The sequence below is a fragment of the Urocitellus parryii genome, chromosome 9, assembly GCF_045843805.1.
Source record: "Urocitellus parryii isolate mUroPar1 chromosome 9, mUroPar1.hap1, whole genome shotgun sequence".
NCBI classification, from domain to species: Eukaryota; Metazoa; Chordata; class Mammalia; order Rodentia; family Sciuridae; genus Urocitellus; species Urocitellus parryii.
In genome coordinates this window covers 59,395,954-59,415,184 of record NC_135539.1, presented here as the reverse complement: position 1 = coordinate 59,415,184, position 19,231 = coordinate 59,395,954, and the positions used below count along the sequence as shown (strand labels likewise).

At 35.1% G+C, this 19,231-nt stretch overlaps 1 protein-coding gene across 1 annotated transcript in view; it reads left to right on the top strand.

The window, feature by feature from the left end:
- The window catches only part of Cubn (cubilin), a 280,054-nt gene that overhangs the window by 43,117 nt on the left and 217,706 nt on the right, over window positions 1-19,231 (top strand). Inside the window, exons 18-22 of the mRNA XM_026408130.2 lie at window positions 11,476-11,617; window positions 11,842-12,020; window positions 14,052-14,217; window positions 14,526-14,742; window positions 18,127-18,257. Of these exons, the coding sequence (XP_026263915.2) occupies window positions 11,476-11,617; window positions 11,842-12,020; window positions 14,052-14,217; window positions 14,526-14,742; window positions 18,127-18,257 (835 nt within the window). The remainder of the gene's footprint in view (window positions 1-11,475; window positions 11,618-11,841; window positions 12,021-14,051; window positions 14,218-14,525; window positions 14,743-18,126; window positions 18,258-19,231) is intronic.

Below are 19,231 nucleotides of genomic sequence, written 5' to 3'. Positions count from 1 at the left end.
TCTACAAGTGGCATGAATCTCAAATTCATCCTGTTTGAGACTTCTACGACAATCCCAGAAAGTTAATGAAGTGGAAATTGTATACTTCTTCACAATATAATGTGACCAGAAATTATTGATGAAACAATCTAAAAAATGCCTAAGAACTGGAAAATCAATGAAACCTCTCCTAAGTAATTACTGGGCTACAAACGGAAATAAAACATGAAAGACTAGGCAGAAAATAACAAATAGGAAATGCTTTCTATCAAAACCCGTGAGACATGATGAAGCTCAACTCCCAGGTGACATCTTGAATTTAAGATTTAAAAGGAAAGAATAAAAAATTTTAAGAAAGGGGGAAATACAGCAAGCTGAAATGCTGAGGGTTTGCTTTCCTCCAAACCTTTTCTTCTACCACCTTCAACTTGCTTTCCTTGTTCCTCACCCTCATGATCCCCAGTTCACCTATCCAACACTCCCACCTCTACCTCCTGTCCTTCAGTGAATTTAGAGTCACAGAGAAACTCCTTTTGCTCTTTGTGAGGCACTGAAGCTCTTCAGCTGCAGCCGTAGGGTTGGTGGAGGGAGAGCCAAGACTCTTGGTCTGCATGCACATACTTGTTTCCCTCAAGTAGACCTCCTGGTCAGAGTCTTGTGGCTATGATTCACAAAATAATTCTAAGGATGGTTATGGACATAAATGGCAGAGAAAGAATAGGGCCTCTGATAACCGAAGCTGGAATGTAACCACAGAAAGAATAGTCAGAATAGCATTGCTCTTTCTACTCAGTACATTTTGAAATGAACTTCTGTTTAGAGAAAAAATCTTTCTAAAGAAGGCAGGAAGAAGGGGAAATGGAGAATAGTTTAATAGTTTACATGCTTTTCTTTTGGAGTTTAGAAACATTTCATTAGTTTTTGAGCTCTGTTTTCAGCACAGTTTTTTCACAACTACTTGAACATCCTGATGCTTTTTGATGAAGTAATAAAATATGCTGTGTTAGTCAGCTTACAGTGCTATGACAAAATACCTGAGAAAAATCAACTTAAAGGGGGAAAGGTTAATTTTGACTCACAATTTTCAGTTCATAGTTGGTTGGTCCATTGCTTTTAGGTCCTTGTGAGGCAGTATATCATGGCAGGGGTGTGTGCTGGGACAATGCTCACCTCCTGTTGTCCAGGAGGCAGAGAGAGAGAGGAAGGGGCTGGGGTCCCAATATCGCCTTCAAGTGTGTGCTTCCAATGACCTAACTTCCTTTCACTAGGCCCATCTCCTGAAGTTTCCACTGCCTTCCAAAAGGATGGGGACCAAACCTTTAATACATAGCCTTTGAGGGACGTTTAAGGTCCAAACGATGGCATATGCCATTACTCAAGTGAAATAATTCTACACGTTGTAATAGTGAAATCCAGGAGAGACTGAGACGGAAGCGCCATCTGATTTTAGAGCTGGAGAGTTTGTGTAGAACAGTTTGCTGTATGTGAGAGAGCTGCACGCTTCTGTAGAAACCACAAACCCAGTGGGACAGGTGTGATATGGGGCAGTGAGGAAGAATACGAGGATACGGGGAGAGCAAGAATCGGGAGTGCTACCGATGAGCAGCCAAATAGAGAACATGGCCAATACTGCTGTGATATAAATGGGAAAAGTATCGTAAGGAAGAATCATAAAAGACTTTGACACTGGGTTACTAAAGGCAAGAAATTAAACATCTTTAAGTCCCAATTTCCTCATCGGTAATAGGGATAGTAATTTTTCCCTCCTGAAAAGGGTTTTTTAAAGTTCATTAATTCATTTATTTATTCCATAAATAATAAATGTGGTTACCTACCTGTCCTCCAGTCCAGTCCTAAATGATCCCGCCACCAAAACTCCTCCCATGACCTGACCCTGTCCCCTGTCCCTCAAAAGTAACTAACTCCTCCCATGGCCTGGTTCTGCTAAGGCTGCCTATAAAGCCCAGAACCTCATGGTGGCCAGCACCCATTTTGCCCCCCAAAATGAGCCACAGCAGGTGTTCAACTGATTGAGTCCACCACTGAGATATGAGAAGAGCTTGCTGATCCCAGGTCTTCTTCTCGATTCTCACTTCCATGATTTGTGTGCCATGTGCTTATAGGGTGCTAGGCACTCTATTAGGGGGAGTTAGTATATAAAATAGACAGTAAATAAGCAAGTGCACTTCCTTGAAACATGGCACATCCCATCATTTCACGGGCTTGATCGTGACATATCCTCATAATTTCAAGGATGAATAGTATTCTGTAGGAAAGAAACAGTACTGTGATAGAAAATAACAGGGCTACTGACTTTGGCCCTGCTGTGTGTGAATGGTTTGAGACAGCTGTCCTAAGGAGATTGCCCATTGGAGGAGTCAGCAATTCAAGGAGCCAAGAGCAAAAGGAGCCCAGGTAGATGAGTCAACACAGCCCTAGAGAAACAGTTGCGCTAAAACTTGACAACCCAAAAGAATTGAATATAGACTAGGGTGGCTGGAATCCCAAAAGAAAGGAAGAAAGAAACTAATTAGGCAGGAGCTGGATTCTGTGTGGCCTTTTATGCAGAGGTAAAGAGTTTGGATTATATTCTAAATGCACAGGGAGATGTCTAGAGTGTTCTTAGCATCGTGCCGATCATATAGTGAGTGGGCACTGGAAGTTAACCCGATGGTAATGACAGGAGAAGGGGAAGAGGAGAAGACAGGTTGGAGTCTGCAATCATGAGGGAAGACACTTGAAGGTAAAACTAGGTTAAATATTCTTGATTTTAGAAAATCAGCTTTAAAATATCAGATAAAGGCTGTAGATTGATAAACGTATTAGGATGGACATGCTTCATGAGACATAAAATGCTTTAAAATTTGAACCACGAAACTATGAAACCTACTAATAAATAACAAAGGATAATCATCAAAGAAAATAATTTTTACCTTTTGCATGTCATCTTTTATTCCTTACTTCTTATTCTTTCTTGAGAGTGAGAACACATCTCTCTCCTGCTCGCCCAGATCAGCCCAAGACTAGTGTCTGAAATCAAGTCTTAAACTATGGGGTATGTCAGCCTGAAGCTCCATTTCCAGGCAGCCATGTGTTAAATGCTACCATATGGTAGGGTTCTGTTTTTGGCTTTTGGATGGACCAAACCTAATGCCAGCATACTTGGTTTGCTTTGAATTAAAATTTAATACTTAAATGGATTTTAGAAATTGTAATATAAAAACAAAGCTGGATTCATATGCTCACAAACAAATAAACACATGCATTAAGATATGGCTTTGAGACCTGATCCATTCCAGATGTTAAAGCTTACTGCTTCCTGGCTCTAGCTCTCACACTTAAAATGTTGTATAAATTGTGTTTCTTCAGCCTGGTTAACGTTAGCTCTCTGTACAGAAAATAGTTTCTTTATAAGAACTCATATATTTTTTTAAAGTGTATACTTTCTTTTCAGGAATTAGTTCACCCTGTAAATGTAAAATTCCATCTAAAATATCATGTTAGCCATCTTGAATACCCCATAGGTTAAAACTTCTTGGTCACAGGTTATGTATTGGAGTGGGGCCATTTAGAGTAACTTGATAGGTTGATTCCCAAGTATTTTATTTTTTTGGGGGATATTGTGAATGGAGTAGTTGTCCTCATTTCCGTTTCAGAGGATTTGTCGCTGATATACAGGAATGCCTTTGATTTATGTGTGTTGATCTTATATCCTGCCACTTTGCTGAATTCATTTATTAGCTCTAATAGCTTCTTTGTAGACCCTTTTGGGTCTGCTAGGTATAGAATCATATCATCTGCAAATAGTGATAATTTAAGTTCTTCTTTTCCTATTTTTATGCCTTTAATTTCTTTCGTCTGTCTAATTGCTCTAGCCAGTGTTTCGAGGACTATGTTGAACAGAAGTGGTGAGAGAGGGCATCCCTGTCTTGTACCAGATCTTAGAGGGAATGCCTTCAATTTTTCTCCATTCAGAATGATGCTGGCCTGTGGCTTATCATAGATTGCTTTTACAATGTTGAGGTATGATCCTGTTATCCCTAATTTTTCTAGCGTTTTGAACATAAAGGGATGCTGTACTTTGTCGAATGCTTTTTCTGCATCTATTGAGATGATCATATGGTTCTTATTTTTAAGTCTATTGATGTGGTGAATAACATTTATTGATTTCCGTATATTAAACCAGCCTTGCATCCCAGGGATGAATCCTACTTGATCATGATGTATAATTTTTTTGATATGTATTTGAATCCGATTCGCCAGAATTTTATTGAGGATTTTTGCGTCAAGGTTCATTAGAGATATTGGTCTGTAGTTTTCCTTCTTTGAAGTGTCTTTGTCTGGTTTCGGAATCAGGGTGATGTTGGCCTCGTAGAATGAATTTGGAAGTTCTCCCTCTTTTTCTATTTCCTGAAATAGCTTGAAAAGTATGGGTGTTAGTTCCTCTTTAAAGGTTTTGTAAAACTCTGCTGTAAACCCATCCGGTCCTGGGCTTTTCTTAGTTGGTAGTCTTTTGATGGTTTCTTCTATTTCCTCAATTGTTATTCGTCTGTTTAGGTTGTCTATATCCTCCTGGCTCAATCTGGGCAGATCATAGGACTCAAGGAATTTATCTATGCCTTCACTATCTTCTATTTTATTGGAGTATAAGGATTCAAAGTAATTTCTGATTATCTTCTGTATTTCTGAAGTGTCTGTTGTGATATTGCCTTTTTCATCCCGTATGCTAGTAATTTGGGTTCTCTCTCTTCTTCTCTTCGTTAGCATGGTTAAGGGTCTGTCAATTTTAAGAGGTGAAAGATTTATACAATGAAAATTACAGAACCCTAAAGAAAGACATTGAAGAAGACCTTAGAAGATGGAAAAATATACCCTGCTCATGGATAGGCAGAACTAACATCATCAAAATGGCGATATTACCAAAAGTTCTCTATAAGTTCAATGCAATGCCAATCAAAATCCCAACAGCATATCTTGTAGAAATAGATAAAAGAATCATGAAATTCATATGGAATAATAAAAGACCCAGAATAGCAAAAACAATACTAAGCAGGAAGTGTGAATCAGGCGGTATAGCGATACCAGACTTCAAACTATACTACAGAGCAATAGTAACTAAAACAGCATGGTACTGGTACCAAAACAGGCGGGTGGACCAATGGTACAGAATAGAGGACACAGTAACCAATCCACAAAACTACAACTATCTTATATTTGATAAAGGGGCTAAAAGCATGCAATGGAGGAAGGATAGCATCTTCAACAAATGGTGCTGGGAAAACTGGAAATCCATTTGCACCAAAATGAATCTGAATCCCTATCTCTCGCCGTGCACAAAAGTTAACTCAAAATGGATCAAGGAGCTTGATATTAAATCAGAGACACGGCATCTGATAGAAGAAAAAGTTGGTTATGATCTACACGCTGTGGGATCGGGCTCCAAATTCCTCAATAGGACACCCATAGCGCTAGAGTTAACAAATAGAATCAACAAATGGGACTTACTCAAACTAAAAAGTTTTTTCTCAGCAAAAGAAACAATAAGAGAGATAAACAGGGAGCCTACATCCTGGGAACAAATCTTTACTCCACACACTTCAGATAGAGCCCTAATAACCAGAATATACAAAGAACTCAAAAAATTAGACAATAAGATAACAAATAACCCAATCAATAAATGGGCCAAGGACCTGAACAGACACTTCTCAGAGGAGGACATACAATCAATCAACAAGTACATGAAAAAATGCTCACCATCGCTAGCAGTCAGAGAAATGCAAATCAAAACTACCCTAAGATACCATCTCACTCCAGTAAGACTGGCAGCCATTAGGAAGTCAAACAACAATAAGTGCTGGAGAGGATGCGGGGAAAAGGGCACTCTTGTTCATTGCTGGTGGGACTGCAAATTGGTGCAGCCAATTTGGAAAGCAGTATGGAGATTTCTTGGAAAGCTGGGAATGGAACCACCATTCGACCCAGCTATTCCCCTTCTCGGTCTATTCCCTAAAGCCCTAACAAGAGCATGCTACAGGGACACTGCTACATCGATGTTCATAGCAGCTCAATTCACGATAGCAAGACTGTGGAACCAGCCTAGATGCCCTTCAATAGATGAATGGATAAAAAAATGTGGCATTTATATACAATGGAGTATTATTCTGCATTAAAAAATGACAAAATCATAGAATTTGGAGGGAAATGGATGGCATTAGAGCAGATTATGCTAAGTGAAGCTAGTCAATCTTTAAAAAACAAATACCAAATGACTCCTTTGATATAAGGGGAGTTAACAAGGACAGGGTAGGGACGAAGAGCTTGAGAAGAATATTTACATTAAACAGGGATGAGAGGTGGGAGGGAAAGGGAGTGAGAAGGGAAATTGCATGGAAATGGAAGGCGATCCTCAGGGTTATACAAAATGTCATATAAGAGGAAAGGAGGGGTAAGACAAGATAATACAAATGGAAGAAATGATTTACAGTAGAAGGGGTAGAGAGAGAAAAGGGGAGGGGAGGGGAGGGGAGGGGGGATAGTAGAGAATAGGACAGACAGCAGAATACATCAGACACTAGAAAGGCAATATGTCAATCAATGGAAGGGTAACTGATGTGATACAGCAATTTGTATACGGGGTAAAAGCGGGAGTTCATAATCCACTTGAATCAAACCGTGTAATATGATGTATTAAGAACTATGTAATGTTATGAACGACCAATAAAAAAAAATAAAAATAAAAAAATAAAAAAACAAAATTAGTAACTAGAAAAAAAAATAGAGTAACTTGAAAGAAGAAATCAGTGAGTGATCTGAGCCTAATGCACAGAACCCTAGTATTTTGCATTGATTCCTGTCACTTCTTTGCAAGTGTGATTCATTAAAAAGAATGGACTTATTGTGATCCCTCTTCAAGTAATTGTGACATGACTTCATCTGATTTCTTAAGAAAAGCTCTTTGTTACCACAAACAAGCTTCAGATATTCTTCTTTCTCTAAGTTATCCTGAAATAAGAAACAATAACAAATACCAGGGAAATCATAAACGTTACCAAACAAAAAATTTCTGTGGCTTACAAATAAGGTTTGTGTTTTGCTCATGATAACATATTGGTTTTGAATCAGTTTTGCCCAAATTCTCTGCTGATATTTCCTGCATCATGGGACCCAGGCTTTTGGTTTTATGAGAAGGAAAAGTAAAAGACATTCAGATCATGCAACAGCAGCCAAAGCCACTACTTGGAAATTAGTATATCGCTTCTACATACATTCTGTTAGGCACAGCAATTCCTATGGGTAAGCTCAGTCAAAGGGAAGGGTAAGTATTAATTCTCCATAGAGAGACATGGCAAGTCACATGGCAAAGAGCACAGATATTCAATCCTCTTATGTGAGGGAAGTGACTCATGATGAAAAAATAATGCAGTCTATCCTTCTTCACAAGTACAAAGGAAAAAGACAAGTTCACAAATCTTAGAATATTGAATGCAAGTGGTATTGCAAAAATATTTGGGGTCACTTTAGAACGTTTGATAAATTTTATTTCAATGTCTTTTTTGAAAGAGTGATGGTTAATGCATTGCCATGTCTGGGATCCAGGGAAAATACAGGTTTTTTAGAATTAATAAGAATTGAGAGAGGGAGAGAGAGAGAGAGAGAGAGAGAGAGAGGGAGAGAGAGAGAGAGAGAGAGAGAGAGAGAGAGAGAGAGAGAGAGAGAGAGAGATATGGTGAAAATCAATTGTACCTTCTAGGTTTAGGGCCCTTGATCCCTATAAGTTACTCTTAAAACATGTGGACTGCAGCTGCCTTTCTCCTTGCTAAAGTCCTTGAGTTTCATTAATCAGGTCCAAGGGGAATGATTCACTTAAGCTTGCACTGATGCTATTGAGCTGTTTTTCTTCTTTCTTGTCATCTTCTAATGGGTGAAATAGAAAAGAGAGACTATAATCTTAGAAAAAGCAAATAGAACCCGGGAGGATTAGAGAGCAGGAAGATCATCTTTCTCTGTGTTTAATGCTTTTTGGTTTTCAGGAACTGTAGCATGTCTACGTATCTAAAAAAAAAGAAAAAGAAAGAAAAAAAAATTGGAACATCATCCTGTACCTTAAAATGAATGAATCAACAAGAATTAGTCAAATCCCTATTTGCAAAGTTTATTGCTAGATGTTGAAGGGGACACAGAAGCCTTCCCTTCTCTCCAAGATTTTCTGTTTGGTTAGAGAGAAATTTAGTATCCTTTATTTCAATATGTGAAATTTGTGTTGCAGATGTTGTAAGAGCTTTCAGAAAAGAACTGGTATGAGCGTGAGTCAGTGGAGAGGCATGTGATTTTTTTTTTAATGTCTGTCTCAATCATATGGCTGAGCCATAATTTATTTAGTCACCCACCTATTATTAGAACTTTAGAATAGTTTTAGTCATTGTCATTAGAGAGCATACTTTGATCTGGGTCTGGGTGCATCTGGGTCTGCATCTTGAATATTTTGGGGATAAAGTGTTAGGCCACTCAGGATACATACTGTCAAGTAAATCTTCCCAAACTTTATACTTCTACCAGTTAGGGTTGAGAGTAATGATGTCACGATATCCCCACCAGCTTGAATATGCTTTAAAAATCTGCCCTTTGCTACTCACTTAGCTAATTCCTACTTGGCCTTCAAGTCTCCGCTTGCAGTTTATTTCTGCTAAGATCTGTTCCATTAATCCGCTAGATGAGTTCAGAGTCTTTGGTTACACCACTGGGTCTAGGTTTTAAGATCTTGTTGTCACCCTTTGCTATTCTGCAGTGAAATTCATTGATGATATATGCTCATTACACACACTATAATTTAAAAATATACATTTTTAAGCACAAAATTGAGGAGAAATAAAACAACAAAATAAGAATCACATTTAGTTCAGTATGTGAAAATCTTGAGCAAGTTGTACTTGAAGACCAAATGAAGCAGTCAGCTGTTCGTATCCTAAATTGCCATGAACACTGCAGAACAAATGTAGGCTGACAAGGCTGTGCGGGTTGGTAACTAATTTTTCTGAAACGGTGACCAACCTTTGGCAGGTTTCCTGGGAGAAAAAAATTCTTTTTGTTTATGCTCATTCTTCTGAAAAATTCAGCATGTATTAAAATTGGGTGAAGACATTTGTTTTTAATGTGTGAAACTAAGCAACATTTTTATGCTTAATTACAAAACTTTCACCTATACCAATGTCACACAGGACTTAGGAGGATCCTTAGGATTTTTAGGACCATCCTTGTGAATGACTGTCTTCCACATTTCTGGCTGGCTGGTGTCTTTGATCCTTCGCCACTAAATGCCAACAGTACCTAGCCATCATTGTGATAATAATGAAAGTTTTTAATAATGCCCTTGCAAAAAAAATGCCCTTGCAAATTTTCCAAATGCCTAGTTTGGGTACTTACTGAGAATCATTGGTCTAGTAATAATGCGGCAGCCTGCACTTTCCCAGATGTCACACTTATCAAAATGCTTTAAAAGAATAAGCTCTTTCCTGTTCTAAGTCCCTTGCCAGCAGTGACTGTATGTCACAGTGCTCTTGCCAGCACAGGTCTGATACTCATTGATACCTTGATAATGTGAATTAATAAAGTAACACTTGTGTGGCTAGGTCCTCCAGAATAATTTTATAGAACAGGAATAGTATGTATATCCATTGAATAATTTCTGATTATGATGATAAGCCTCCAGTGTTTTACCTTTGAAAATGTGGCAGGAAGATCGTGAGTTCAAAGCCACCCTCAGCAAAACGAGGTGCTAAGCAACTCAGTGAGACTCTGTCTCTAAATAAAATACAAAATAGGGCTGGCTGGGCATGTGGCTCAGTGGTCGAGTGCTCGTGAGTTCAATCCTTGGTACCACCTTCCCTCAAAAGAACTGTCAAGAATAACAACAGCTCTTCTCTTCTTTTTAAAATATATTTTTAGTTGTACATGGACTCAATACCTTTATTTTATTTATTTTTTATGTGGTGCTGATAATTGAACCAAGTGCCTCACATGTGCTGGGCAAGTGCTCTATCACTGAACCACAATCTCAGCCTGTAACAGCTTTTCTTTAGATAACTGGTACTAGGTATCTCACCAAGGAATTCACACTACTGTTTTATTTATTTGCTTCAACAACTGTGTGAGTTAGGCTTAGATGTAGTAACTAGCTCAAGGTTATTAAAAGAGGAAACTTGTAAATGATAGGTAGGATTTGAACCCAGGTTCATAGACAGGGTATGTTTTCACTGCACTACAAAAATTGATTATTGACTTAAAACAGGTAGCTTTCACTGAATGAAGAAAAATTCTTTCTTGTCTCGCTTTCTAAGAGTTTTGTCTTTAATCAATCAGGATGCTAACAAACTTTCTGGCTTCACTTTTAAAAAATGTCAAGAGTAACTACATATTTTCAGTAAGACAAAGAAGAGATTTTCCATGTGGTTTATGCCATTGGATGTATTGATGAAATTATATGTAATAATAAACATGTAAATTACTTTTATAATAATAATAATAAATCAATAATAATAAATTACTTTTATTCCCATACTTGATTTGGTGTATAATGCTAACAATGACTACAGATTCATTTTTCTATAATCATGTCTAAGATGTTTGTATCAATATGAGTTGGTGATATTAGTTCATAGTTTTTTATTCTCTCTGATGGTATATGATAACAATTCAGAGGAAAAATACTTGGAACTTGGTTCTCATTTGAGGGCACCTTAGAACAAATTATACACAGGCATTAATTTGTTTCTTAAAAACTTAAAAGAACCTACCAAATAGTGCATAACATCTTCTGGGAGTTTTTCCTTTTTGGATGGGTGGACTAATTATTTGAAAATGTTTTTAATTTTATCCATGACTTATGTTTATTCAGATTTTATTTTTCTTCTTCTTGATATAATTTTAGTAATTATGTGCTTTTTTCTGGAAATAACTCATTTCAGACACATATATGGACACAAAATTATATTTAAAATATTACTTAGAATCTATATGTTTGTAGAATCTTTGTCATTTTTAATTTTGTGTATTTATGCTTTCATTTTCTTTATTAGAGTTGCCCAAGATTTGTCTTTTGTATCCTTATTGCCCAACCACCCTCAAAAACAGTTCTTCAACATACTTATGAATTCTGTATGTTTCTTTCTTTTTTTTTGATTACAGATCTGGTCAAAACATTTATATTCTGATAGCAGTAATTTTGTTTTTGTTGTTTGTGAGCTAGTCCAGACTTGTAGATTTATTTCCTCTTTGACACTGCAGAAATTATTAGGACATCTGCAAAATTCTTATGGATTTTTGTTGACTTTCAGATTTTTATCAATATGTAGAATCATGCTAAAAAGTGACCCACTGTTTTCAAATATAATATCTAAATTAGATTATTGTCCACTTTCAATCTGTCATTATCTTATCTCTAAATAATGCCAAAGTAATTTTATTGATTAGGATTACAGTTCTATCTCACCTTTTTTTTAGGTTCAAGATCATGATACCTTACTTGGAAAAGTCTGTAACAATGAAATCTCTCCCATTACATCCATTACTAACAATATCTGGATCAGGCTTATAATAGATGATTCCACCCAAAAGACTGGTTTCAGAGCTGTTTATCAAGTTGGTAAGGAAATTTCTACTTAATTTTAAGTGTATCATTTATTTGATTGTAACATTTTAGTTTCTTAAAATAATTTAGTCATTTTGTGTCCTCAAGTGGTGAGGAAAATATTCTCATAAAAATGTAACATTCTCTTATCTCCTTAGGCATAATCAGGATATACAATAAACTTGGGGCCAATAATTATTTATTTCTGATGAACAGTCCTATCATTTTTATATTTACAGCTTGTGGGGGTGAATTAACTGGAGAAGGAGTCATTCGCTCCCCTTATTATCCCAATGTATATCCTGGAGAAAGGACCTGTAGGTGGACCATACGCCAGCCCCAAAGCCAAGTTGTTCTTCTCCAGTTCACTAGCTTTGAAATTGGAAGTTCTGCCCACTGTGATACAGATTATGTTGAGGTAAGAAGAAACAAACCTTTGGATCTTTGTATTTCATTATCTATTATTAAAAATACTATGTTATCCTCAAATCAGTTATATGTAATGGAAGTCATTTTGTAGAGATCAATATCTCTTATGAACCCAGAAAAATCCTTAACAAAAGGCTAGCTAACTGAATCTAGCTTATAAGTAGGTTTATATGCCATGATTAAATGAGATTAATCCCAGAAGTATGGGTTGTTAATAACATCCCAGATTCAATGAATACAAAACATGTTATCAATAAAATAAAGGTCAAAAATACTTGATCATCTCAGTAGATTACAGAAAAAGTATTTGAAAAAATCTATACATTTTTATGATAACAACATTTAACAAACTAGGGGAAAAGGGGACTTCCTTAATTTTATAAATGGCATCTTTAAAACCCCACATATTTAATGATGAAACACTAAATGTTTTGCCTCTTTATCCATAAAAATTTAAGACTGTGTGTTCTCACCACTTCTGTCCAACATTATACTGGAAATTTTTTCTTTCTTAAACAATTAAGCAAGGAAGAGAAAATAAAATGCATCTTCAGTTTATATGTGGAGTATCACAAAGAATTCACACACTTAAAAAACTTAGAGAAAAAAATTATCTTAAATGACATATAAAAATCAGTGTTTTTCTTTTGAGCTTTTAAGTGCTTACAATCCACATATTTGAAATCCACGGAGCTTGTTGATTCCCTATTGTGATAATTATTGTTATTTTTATTTCAACAGCAGGTGGACAAGTTCTTACACAGTCCTCAGGAAGTAGACTTATTAGAAGTTGGGTACAATGGTTTACAGCAGTAAACCCAGTGTTGCAGGAGGCTGAGGCAGGAGGATTACAAGTCTGAGGCCAGCCTGAGCAACTTAGGAAGACCTTGTCTCAAAAACAAAAAACTAGAAAGGGATTGGGATATAGGTTAAAATGAATTATAGACCTAAACATGGGTTCTAAAACCATGAAACTCTTGGAAGAAAACATGGTAACATTTGTGACCTTGGATTAGGTAAAAACTTCTTAGCTATGACATGAAAGTTACAAATAACAAAAGAAATAATAAAGAAATTGGACTTCATCAAAATTAAAAACAATCTGTTTTTTTAAGTGAGCAAATCACATGAATAGACATTTATTCAAAGAAAATATGCAAATGAACAAGTATGTAAAAAGATGTTCAGCATCATTAGTCTTCAGGGAAAATGCAAATAATCAAAACCACAGTGCAATCTCACTTCATATTCTTTAGAATGGCTGTAATCAAGAAGTCAGATAATAGCAAGTGTTGGAAAAGATTTGGAGAAATTGGAACGCTTACGATTTACTGGTGGGAATGTAAAAGGATGTACCCACTTTGGAAAACAGTTGATGGTTTCTCAAAAAGTTAAACATAAAGTTTCCATTTGATCCAGAAATTCCACTCTTAGTTTTATATTCAATGTTAACAAAACATATTAATAAAAATGTGCATGTGAGTATGCCTACATTCATTATATCATATGCAAATGCCAAATAAAATAATTATTGATAATTTTAAAAGTATAAAAAAGCCCATCAACTGATGAATGGGTAAGTAAAATACTATATATGTACATATATATGTACACACACATATACATACAATGTAATATTATATGGCATTAAAAAGAAATAAAGTAATGATGCCTACTACAATATGGGTAAGCTTTGAAAACATTACACTACATAAAGAGTCTAGTCACAAAAGACCATATATCTTAAGATTTCATTTGTTTGGAACGTCCAGAATAGACAATTTATAGGGACAGAGAGTAGGTTAGTGGCTGCCTGGGGCTCTAATGGCAGGAGAATAGAGAGTGACTGCTAATGGACGTGGAATTTCTCCTGGGGTAAATAAAATGTTCTAAAATTGATGATGTTTTCAAATTGATTTTAGTATGTTAATAAAAGGGTTTATGAAATAATTGTTCTTGAAGTTGTTTTCCAAAATAGACATCTAACAAAATAAACTGGGGTTTATCTGTTTTATTTTAGGTTGGTAGCAGTTCCATTTTGGGTTCTCCTGAAAATGAAAAGTACTGTGGCACCAACATAACTTCATTAATAACATCCGTGTACAATATTCTTTATGTCACATTTGTGAAAAGTTCTTCTACTGAAAATCATGGTTTCATGGCTAAGTTCAGTACTGAGGATTTGGGTAAGAGATTGTATCTTCTCTTTTGCTTACATTCAAATAATTAAACAATAGAAACAAATTGCACAAAAACGTCTACACTGTAAAAAAATATTTTAAAGTGCACTGATGGCAAAGAATATATTTTCAATCAACACATAACAATAGTTATTTGGTATTTATTAACAAAAGAAAAAAGTTATCTTAAGTGGCATATAAGAAACGGCACTATTCTTTTGAGATTTTAAGAGGTTATGATCCATGTATATTTTTTTAAATCCATGGAGCCTGTTGGTTACCTGTTGTGATAATTTTTATTTTTATTTCAACAGCATGTGGACAAGTTCTTACACAGTCCACAGGAATCATTAAAAGTCCTGGTCATCCAAATATCTACCCCAGTGGTATCAACTGTACTTGGCATGTACGGGTTCAATCTGGAAAACGGATTCGTTTGGTGTTTGACAAGTTTTATCTGGAGTTTCATTACAATTGCTCAAAAGATTACCTGGAAGTTTATGACACTGGTTCTGAGACATTTCTTGGGAGGTGAGGTGTTTTTAATATTTTTTTTAGTTGAAGACAGACACAATACTTTATTTTATTTATTTTTATGTGGTGCTGATGATCAAACACAGTGCATCACATATGCTAGGCAAATACTCTACTAACTAAGCTGCAACCCCAGCCCAAGGTGTTTTTCTTTTTTTTTCATGCTAAACTTGGCAGCTTGCTTGTTTATTTTTAATTTTTGTTTGTTTGACTAAAGTATTTATTGTATTTATTTATTTATTACGGATTTTTTAAAAAAATAAATGACAGCAGAATGCATTACAATTCTTATTACACATATACAGCACAATTTTTCAGATCTCTGGTTGTATATAAAGTATGTTGACACCAATTCGTGTCTTCATACATGTACTTTGAATAATGATGTCTATCACATTCCACCATCATTATTTTTTTTATAGATTTTTGTTCAGAAAGGCACAAAATCAGTAATGCACGTACCACCATTTCCCATCTATTTTCTCTTATTTCTTTTTTAAATTGACAACATGTTTTTCTTTATTTTGTAGGCCATGATATTTTGAAGTATATAATACATCTTACAGAATAGTGAATTCTATCCAATTAACTAACATACTACCCCACATATTTATCATTTTAACAGTGATAGCACAAAACATCCACTCTTTTCATGTTTGCCAAAGATATCAAGTATGATTGACTACAGTCACCTTGCTGTACAACAGATCCTTTGAAATTTAGTTCTCCTATAACTGTAATTGTGAATCTTTTCAACATCATCTCCCAACCCTTCCCCCCAATCACCTGAGCCTCCAGTCAGCACCATTATTATACTGTCTGCATCTATAAGATCACCTTTTTATAGATTCCACATATGAGTGATCTCATGTGGGATTTTTCTTTCTGTGCCTAGTTTCTTTAATGTCATACAATGTTCTCTGCAAGATCATCCCTGTTGTTCCAAGTAACTGAATTCCATTAATTTTTATGACTGAATGGTCTTCCATGGTGTGTGTGTGGTGGTGGGTATCTATATTTACATTTTCATATCTATATATCTATATCACATTTTCTAATCATCTATTGATGGACCTTTGGGTTGATTCCATATCTTGGACCTTGTATAATGCTGCAATGAACATGAGAGGGTGGATATTTCTTCAACATACTGATTTTGCTTCCTTGAGCTATATACTTAGTAGGAGGATTGCTGGGTCATATGATAGTTCTAATTTTAATTTTTGAGGAACCTCTATATGTTGTTTTCCATAATGGCTGTATTAATTATTTTTTATTTTTAAAATATGTACCAATCCTTGTTATTTTTTTATAATAATCATTTAACAGATGTGGTATGATATCTTATTGTGGTTTTTATTTGCATTTCTTTAATGAAGAGTGATAGTGAGCATTTTTTAATACACATATTGGCCATTTCTGTGTTTTTTTTTTAATAGTAATGTCTATTTATGGGTTTTTTGCCCCTTTTTTGATCAAGTCACTTGTGGTTTTGCTATTGAATTGTTCACATTCTTTATGTATTTTGGACATAAACTGCTTGTGAGATGTATAGTTTGCAGATATTATTTCACATTCCATAGGTTTTTCTCTTCACCCTGTTGTTTATTTTTGCCATATGGAAGATTTATAGTTAATAGAACCCCACTGGTTTATTTATTTTTTGTTGCCTGTTCTTTTGAGATCTTTTCCATGAAAATCCTGCCAAGACCAATGTTATAGAGAACTCCTCCATGTGTTCTTCTAGCACTTCATACCTTACAATTAAGCTTTTAACCTTTTTCAGTTTATTTTAATTTTCCTTTCATTATGAATCATACTTTGCTGCTTCTTTCTATCCCTGGAAATAGTTGATATAATGTTAGGCATTTTTAATTTTTATGTTTTTGGCTCTAGATATTATTATATTCCTATAAATGTCCAGGAATGCAGTTAAATTGCTTGAAACCAGTTCAGTCCTTTTCAGTTTTGCTTTGGAACTCATTTGTTTCCTATTGTTCTTCCTCACTTGATATCCAGTGTCTTGAGAGCCATCATTTTAAATATTTTCCTCAGGTTTCAATTGTTTCAGGTGTAAAATTAAATCTAGCTGTTATTATTACATCCTCACTGGAAATGGAATTCTCCTGATTGTTTCTTCATTTTGCATTTTCTTTTACTTATTTTTTTTAATTCTAAAACATTTGTTTCTCTATCAATTATTTTCTTAAGTTAATTTTTTTTCTTCTGGTTTTATTCTCCCTTGTCATCTTTTCTTAACTTTTTAAACTTTTCTATTTTTCTTTTTTTTGGGGGGATGGATGGGTATTTATAACCACTGAAAAATACATAATTTTTGCTGAATGGCATAAACTAGAATGATCTTGCCCAAATTTAGTACATATGGACATATAAATTAAGGATTTAATTAATTTACCTACCTTTATTTTGATCAAGATGTTAAATCCTTTTAAACACTGAAATGGCATTATACACTAAATTCTTTTTAATTTCCCTCAGCAATTAATCCATCTCTTTCTCATATTCAGCATTTCCCCTTACATTCATTTTCATAGTATTTTTTTCTCTGTCATTCTATTTGACTAATTTTGCCAAGTCTGTTTAGACTTGAAATTTCTATTTTATTTGCCTTTCCTTCTTACAGGTATTTCTCTGGCTAAAATCTCATGGCTTAATGTCTTTTATTATTTTGTCATTACTAGAAAATTTTGTTCTGAGTAAAACTGCTTTTGTTCAGCAGAAAGACAATATGGCTTTATAATCAAACCTTTTCCTCTCCACAGGCCCGCTGTTAAAGACAACAGATTCCACCTCTCTAGGATTACTATTCCAGGCACTGATCTAAGTGCTTTATGTACAGTATCTTAACCCATCATTTCCCAAGAATAACTCTATGAAGTAGGCACTATCATCATCTCCATTTTCAAGATGGAGAAACTGATGCATAGAGATTGAGTGATTTGCCCAAAGTCATATTGCCTCTAAGTGACAGAGGTGACACTTGAGTCTGTACTCTAAGAATTGATGATATATGAGTTCCCTTCACTGTTTATATTTGTTACATTTCTATGAATAAGTTCATTAATATGCTAAATGGCAATGTAATGGAACTTGTGCTTTCTAATTTCATCAAAATTCTAACACATGTCAAGTTACATAGCCAGACACACACCAAACCATTTCAGGGAAGTAATCAAGAATAGAAGGATCTTCTAAGTTCGAAATTTTTTTTTTGCCTGACATATATTTGATTTTTAAGTTGGCTGGAGTTATATAAGAAAACTTATTATCATATTTACATGTCCCAATTTTTGGTCCATCATTTCAAATATACTAAATGTTTTAAAACCCATGTATCTGTTCTTTCTCCATTTGGAATAGATTTTGTGGAAAATCCATCCCGCCTTCTCTCACCAGCAGTGACAACTCAATAATGTTGATATTTGTGGCTGACTCTGACCTCGCTTATGAAGGCTTTACAATAAAGTATGAAGCAATTGATGCATCAACAGGTAACAAGACACATTTTCTGCTTGGTCTCATTTACTGTGTTACAAAATGGTACTAATATCTAACACAAAGAATGCTTAGTCCCTAAATCTGGGTCACACCATGAAAGTCATAGTTAGAATAAAGTAGGTGACTTTAAACACCTTCCTTAAAAATAGAATCATGATCAGATAGGAGTATTATATCAATATTAATACTAATGTTGTATTGTATCAATATTGATTTTCCTCAATATGAAATTTTCAAAATTTGATAATGGTACAGTGATTTTGTAAGGGAACTATTTTGTTCTTAGGAACAAAACACTGAAGATTTTTGAAGTAAAGACACAGTGTGTACAGATGACTCTGAAGTAGATCAAATGAATCAAAGAGAGAAAGGGCAAGAGAGAAAGCAAGAAGACAGAGAAAGAGAGACACAGAGAGAGAGGGAAGGAGTTCATACAGTGGGGGCAAAATACAAATATATGGCAAATTTGGATAGAAGGAATATGGAAGCTTATGCAATCTTTCTGCAAGTTAAAAATTCCACCAAAATAAAAAGTTACCAGTCAGACTGAAAACTTATTTTAAGAAATTATGAAAAACAACAATAACACAGTAAAAATAAGAGACTGCTGCATGGAATTTTGGATCAGGGAAGGGGTGTTTTCTTGGCAAAATATACATTTTTAAATTTAACCTAATGAAATCGATGTTCTTTTTAATTTTTCCTTTTAAAAGGAAATATTGTATTCTTCCTATTACTTAGTTCTTCTCATTATTTTGCTCCTTGCAAATGTATCCTAGGAAACAAATACCTGCAGGCAGAGTCTTTGAGATGACATGTATCAAGGATGCTGCCTGTCCCAAGAGTCTGTGAGGTTTATGAGGGTGTCATGTTCCACAGGCTCGTTTCCCCACCTGAGATTGTATGTTTTCAGAAGTCTGGGCTTTCTTATGCATTAGGTGCATATGGTGACTGTGCTCACTAAACA